This window comes from Fulmarus glacialis, unplaced genomic scaffold (assembly GCF_000690835.1).
Source record: "Fulmarus glacialis isolate BGI_N327 unplaced genomic scaffold, ASM69083v1 scaffold9563, whole genome shotgun sequence".
NCBI classification, from domain to species: domain Eukaryota; kingdom Metazoa; phylum Chordata; class Aves; order Procellariiformes; family Procellariidae; genus Fulmarus; species Fulmarus glacialis.
Genome location: NW_009202254.1, coordinates 492 through 7,262, shown reverse-complemented (window position 1 = coordinate 7,262; position 6,771 = coordinate 492). Strand labels below are relative to the sequence as shown.

At 38.1% G+C, this 6,771-nt stretch overlaps 1 protein-coding gene across 1 annotated transcript; it reads right to left on the bottom strand.

The window, feature by feature from the left end:
* Positions 1 to 854: 854 nt before the first annotated feature.
* On the bottom strand, positions 855 to 3,608 carry RAB33B (RAB33B, member RAS oncogene family). Its single transcript, XM_009574217.1, has 2 exons — positions 3,552 to 3,608; positions 855 to 1,617 (listed from the first exon to the last, which is right to left on the bottom strand). The coding sequence occupies exons 1-2, from the start codon at positions 3,606 to 3,608 to the stop codon at positions 1,174 to 1,176; spliced, it is 501 nt and encodes a 166-aa protein (XP_009572512.1). The 3' UTR covers positions 855 to 1,173.
* Between the last annotated feature and the right edge of the window lie 3,163 nt (positions 3,609 to 6,771).

The following is a 6,771-nucleotide window of genomic DNA, read 5'->3' as shown; positions in this document are numbered from 1 at the left end:
CCAAGGATGGCCAACATACAGCCATGACATAACACAAGCAGGTTTTAGCTCAAAAATCTGTAACAGATCGTGTATTTCGCAGATTTTTCTCCATATTTCATGATCTAATTTATTCTGTATTCAGAAGTATTTTAAGGAAGTCCCATATTCCTAACATTTTGTCCTAAGCTTTTCCATCCCTAAAATGTGTTACGAAGTTGGTTGTAAAAAGCTTTTTCAAGATATTTGAAAAGTATTCATCATCACTAAAATCCTCTGAAACCCCTGTCTTTGAAAACCAGTATGCTTTTGCCAACTTCACTCAATCTTTTATTTACTTTAGTGTTTTTACTTACCCTGGGACACTCAACTCAAATACAGCATCTTTAGAAATAAGTCCTCATTTAAGTTTTAGCAAGGTCAGAGAAGTTATGGACAGTTATAGTCCCAAATTTACCCCAAATCCTGTGCTACAGTACCTTCCATAAGAAGGAATGCATAGTTTAGTTTTACATGCTAATTATGAAAAATTAATGAAGTTTTAAGTACCAAATAATTGTCTAGAGGTAGGGACAAGTTTGTCAATTCTCTTACCATTGCAATGAAGAAACAGACAAATCTTACAGTGGAATGACAGGCCAAAAGCTAGCAGTTTGCACTTACACTGAAGCCCAAACTTTATCTGACACTCCCGGGTTTTGTTCTTAAAATAAAAAGGTACTTGCTTAGCAATTTGCTAGCATTCACTCAATATTCCTTCATATACCAAAAATCTCCCCCGACTTGTTGACCCAAAAATCAAGCTATCTGGCTGTCACAAAACATTTTTTCTCCTACATTATTCCAATGCAAGTAGCAACCAAAAATGTTAGTAGACTGGCTTACTATTTATAACCTTACCACAAGTGACGAAAACGATCTCAGGCAGCAAGAGCTCAAGTAGAATTGCTTTGTCAAAACTTCACTTGAAAGTTTACTTTCCCGTATATTTATAGTGAAACTTCAGCAATTCAGAAAGTACAATTACAAAGTGCAAGAACATGAGATGGGCACATCTACACCAGAAAAAAAACCCAACATATTAAAGTGCCAAAGAGATTCACTATAATTGCAACCAAAACCTGGAACTTTGCCAAGATCATAATTTTGAAGCATTTGCAAACATGACAAGGTGGTAGCTGATAATAGTATGATTTAACACCAGCAGGTCATGGCAGGTTTTGGTTCAGGCTTTATATGTATTGCATCGCGATCTGGGGGTTGACTAAGCATTAATGGCTTGTGACTTTTAAGCTTGTGAGCCAGTGTCATAAATATGGCCTCCACATGGTCATTGTCATTGGGGTTTTTGGCAGAGGTTTCAAATAATGGCATACTGTGAGTATCAGCAAACTTCTGTGCCAAGTCCGTAGGTACCTGAATAGCACTCCTCAGGTCACATTTATTTCCAACAAGAATCCGTGGTATATCATTGGCAAGAAGGTGTTGTTTGCATTCCTCTATCCATGACGGCAGACTGTGAAAACTGGCAATGTTTGTCATATCATATACAAACACAACAGCATGTACATTCCTGTAATAGTGCTGCACCATGCTCTTTCTGAAACGCTCCTGGCCTGCCGTATCCCATAGCTGGATCTGAAAAGGAAAGACAATGAGAGAAAAAAATATTTTATTACTTGTGTTGGAAAATAATACAAATTACCTGTAGCTAGGGAAGTCACACAATCATACAAATCCACTCTTCTGAATTAATCATACTGAAAAGTTTGTGCTGAAGAAAACTGTTGCTTTTACATAATTTCAGAAACTTTTACTTTCAAAGCTGCTCATAATTGAAGCCAGGAAGAAATGATGATGCAACTTGATCATAAATACGGATTTCTGAAAGTCTATTGGAGCATGTATTTTGTAAGATTTTTACAAAAACAAATCCTGAAGTCTTGGCAATAGCACTTTTATTTGAAAAAACAACATGTATTTCACAGCACAACTCTCAGCTGACATGATTTTTTTTATTGCCAAAAATAACGTCATCTTCCCCAAAGTTTTGTTCTTAGCATGAAGTTAAATGCTAAGAACAATATATAAAAGTAGGAAGAAATCAAACCATGAATGAATAACACCACCACCAACAAAACCCGGACAAAGTAATCTTTCTCTGCTGTGTATCTATCGGAATCAAACCCTCCTGTGATGAACCCCTAACTTAAGCTTATTTAATGCTTAAGCTAGGACCATACTGTGGTTTGTAGTATCAAAGCATGCATAAAAGGAAAAAAAAAACAAAACCAAAACTCAAACAAACAAAAAACCCACAAACATAAACACATAAACCTCCTGTTAGCTTAACATGCTACTGTTGTTTCCAGGTATGCATCATTCTATCCGAAATAGACTGAACATACTTGTTTGAAGCCTAGTCAGTATAATGGACAAAAAAACATTCAGAAGAACTGAAATGCTTTCAAACTTCTCGAGCCCAGATTAAAACAAAACAAAACAAGCCTCGAAGCACAAGCAGATGTAAACAACAACTAATAAAATTTTTAAATGCATCAATCATCCTGGTATAACGGAAGCTTGGAGTCCTCAGATGCGTAGAGTATGCTACAGAATTGTGCACTTACTGGACACAGTCATATTTTAACAAACTTGCTCTCCAGGAGACATGGGACTGCCACATACAGCAGTCAGAGCCAGTTCACCTAAAACTCTACATTACTCTACTGTACACCGCAAGAAATAAACTAGCGTGCGGCTCTATCACACACACCTTAGTGATGGGTTAACACTGAAAGACAACATTCAGTTTCTTGGGTCAAAGCTGAGTCCTAGCTTCCTGTCTGTCCTGCACAGCTGATCCCTGATGGCTGAGGCAGTTTGATTAGTACTGTAAACGATGAAGGTAAATTTAAAATTCAATCCGTTCCCACGAAAGGTACAGCCAATATCTTCCCTTGATTAAATTACCCATTACCATAGTTCTGCATTCCTTTGATCCAAATGTTTCAGTAAAACTTCTTTAGAAATTGCAAGTGTCTTGAAAGCTGCCTTGTTTACCATTTTTACCAGTGACTTTGATATGAAAAAAAGGAAACCCAGGTGCCAGGGAAATTTGCTGATGGCAAGAAGCTAAGATGCATTGCTGATAGAGAGGAGGATTACAGTATCACATAAATTTTTTCTTGAAAGCTGGAACAGTAGAAATAGGGTGAAACTGAATAGAAGCAGATGCAAAGTCTTGATAACAGTGACTAATAATAAAGACTTTTCCTATAAGTGCAGGATTCATCAGTTTGGAAATCATTAAAACGGATGATGATCCAGATACACGAGTCAATCACAGGACGTTATGAATCACTAGTGTGATAGGGTGAAGGAAAAAGAGCAAGTCATGTTTCAGGATGGTGTGACTTTTTCTGCAGTATTATGTTCAACCCTGGTCACCATCCTTGAGAAAAACTCAGATTGGAGCAGGTAGAAATGGCAATTACTGGTTTCAGCAGGGGAACTGAGAATTTACATGAGAACACCAGAACAGCTTGGCTCCTGTAGTCTAGTCCAGTTACCTGCAGCTTCTGATCCACAGACTTATAAAGATCCATGTGCTGCTTCAAAAGGGTCATTAAGATTATTAAGAAAAGCAAGGCAAGTCGCTCTAGCCTCTGATCGCAGAAAGTGGTAGTCAGTTGCAATCCATCTCATTTTAGAGCAAATACCTGCTTTTTGCCAATGGTATTACACTCTAAACACAATTGACTGTACCTCCACGGTCTGTTAAGGGAGTCCAGACAATCAGATTAAACGTAGGCACCTAAGTTTGGGTAAGATTCATTCACCTACCCAGACGAGAGATACTTCTAGTTCTATGCACTTATAAAACATTATAAAGTCAGAAGACTCATGGAAAATTTTCATTAATTTGGAATTTGACAAATTAAAGAGAGAAGAAAGAAGCACAGACTGAAGTAATCCTTATGTTCAGACTACATAATGTTAAGGAATCACTACAGATCATCTTGGAAAATGCTATATCAAATTAATTTAAGAGGGAGCTCATTTTCACAGGCAGCTGTGAGCTTACACTTCTCTCCCCACCTCATTCAGAGCAGAAATCAGTCGTGCTTCAGTCAAGCACAGATCCGCAAGTGTATTGCCAGCCTTGGGTACAGAAGGGGAAATTAAATTAAAGGTTTACATACCTTGCAAGTTAAGCTTAAACTACAGTTCCTCCTAAATTTTATTTACATGCAGCTTTCAAGCTTGAAAGGTATTATCTCAAATTAAACATGTTAATACGTGCTCTCCTGAAAAACAACACTGAAAATGTTCACGTTAATAAATGTGCATTGGTGAATTAACATTAAGATTACTGTGTCATTATTAGTTTAATACCATCCATCTTCAAGGGAGCACATTTTTTATAATAGCCCTTTAAAATGTGTGATTTGAAAATTTGGTTTAACAGCATAATTCAGCTAATAAAACTGTGGACAGAATCACTTTGTCACAGTCCCTAGGAAAGACAAATGGTACTTAAATATATTGACTCAGCTATCACCTCCCACCTTCTGACTCCTTTTTGCGGATCTAGAAAGGCTGTTTTCTAAACAAGGACTCCCTTAGCATGCATGGTTTATAACACGCTGGTAAAAACATAACTGGCCTTTAATAAAGATAAAATGGTAACCCATGTCTCCTTTACGAGATGTGGGGAAAAAAACTTGAAGAGCTCAAAGGTCTAGAACATGATGTTTGAACTTTCTTCTTTGAATTTCATTTGCATCCTTTGCTCTTTTAATGTAGGTCAGTAAAGAATGACATCATCGTTTTCTTCGATTTTCAATGCTTAGATCAATTTAGGAAGAGGAAAATTTAGAATGCAAAAAATTCACTTGTTGAAAATTTTAATTTATTCATCACATCTAGGCATCGGTGTTTCATACGAAGCTGTTAGCCTCCTGTACAAGCTACAAAGGAATACACTTGTCCCTGTGTCTTGGAATTCTACACAATTTCTGTGCGGGAGACCCCCGGCAAGAAGAACTGTGCTTGTGTTTCTGCCAGTGACACAGCATTTTTCCAGCTGTGAGGGAAACGCTCAGTACTGTAGCAGCACAAGAATGACCATCCAGCTGGCTGGGGGAAGGGGGAAGAGAGGCAGAGAAGAAGGGGGAAGAGAGGCAGAGAAGAAGGGGGAAGAGAGGCAGAGAAGACACTACTTTATAATCTCCTTCAACACAAGATGAAAAATTCCTCTGCTCAGCAAGCCCTTCAGGGCACACCAAGAACAGCAGTAATTCAGTTCATCTGAGCTTCTCTCTTTCCTGCTTCAACAGGCATTGCTGGAGCTCACTGTTACAAGAAAGAAAGGTGAAGATGAGTGAGAGGAGGTGGCAAAAACCAAAAATTGGTGCACACTTGACGACACACAGCATCCCCCTAAAAGCTAGAGTCCTGGCCATAACGATAAAGTTTATTCCTTTTAAAGCTGAAACAGAACTTCGCGGAAAACGACATGTCTCAGAAAAAGCCTTCTTCAGTTCTCCACCTCCCTCAACCAGAACTGGTATATTCAACAGGTAATATTCTCAAGAACGCAGCAAAACAACCTACCACAACATATATAACAAAACGGCTATGTGAAGCATCTCAGAACTGTGGATTAGGCTATATTCTTCTTCACTTCTCTCCAACAAAGGCCGGGCATAATACAGAGGTGGTGAAAATGCCAGTCACTAAGATGGTGCTGACAAGAAGATATCCCTCAGGAGGGTCTGTCCTCCGTCATGGACAGCAACAGACCAGGGAGTACAGAATCTCAGCTATCAGCCAAAGAAGTGCTATTCCGTGGTTTTATAAAGAAAAAGAGTAACAGAGACTCTTACTCATTTTTCTTTTTTAGTTAAAAAGAAGGATATGAGGTGAAAAAAAAACACAAGAGAAGGAAAGCAAATGGACTTATATGCCCTCTGCAATTTCTTTAACCAGTAAGTAAGCAAGGAAAAACTATAGCTTTCAGCTACATGACTGTAAGCTGTAATTACAAAGCCTGGTGATAATAAACGCAAAAGTACAATTCCAAGACTACTATTACTCCCTTTTTCTACACATTATTAAACTTTGCTCATAGAAACAAACTGTAATACAGAAGTAGAAGGGGATTCTGTTTGAAACCATGTTAATCCTAGTAAACAAACTCCGTTTGTAAGCAGTTAGTAGTCTAACCTGCAAATGACTGTTAGGATCACCACTAGCATTTATGTATCTACCGGGCAGACTAGGTATATTTCATATACTTTTAAAATTTGTTTTACAGTGCGAAGGAGGCAAAAGAGCATTTTTTCCTCCCATCCAATTTTTCACTAAATTTAGTTTTGTAAGACTAAGCTTTAGCTAAACCTATAGAGTAATAACCAATGGTCAAATGTGAGCTAGGTATCCAGCCTGTCACTGTCCAGTTCTGTAACACATTCGCTTAAACATGCAGCAATCTTAACAGAATCCTAAAAAAAAAATTAAAAGTTGTGATACATTGCTATCACTGATGCAGCAGTTCACTCAATTTCTTAACGAGACATTTTTAAAGCAGAATGCTCATAACAGTGGCATCTGCATAGCTTTGTGGACTTGAAGGTTAAGCCAACTGTGATCCTTGATAAACACAGAAGCAGAATTTCTGGGAGGCAACAAGCTGCTGACACCAGGCACAGCCAACACTAAAATACTGGTAAGTAAGAGGTCTACCTAGAAGTCCATTTTAAGGAGAAATTCTTGATTAACACCTGC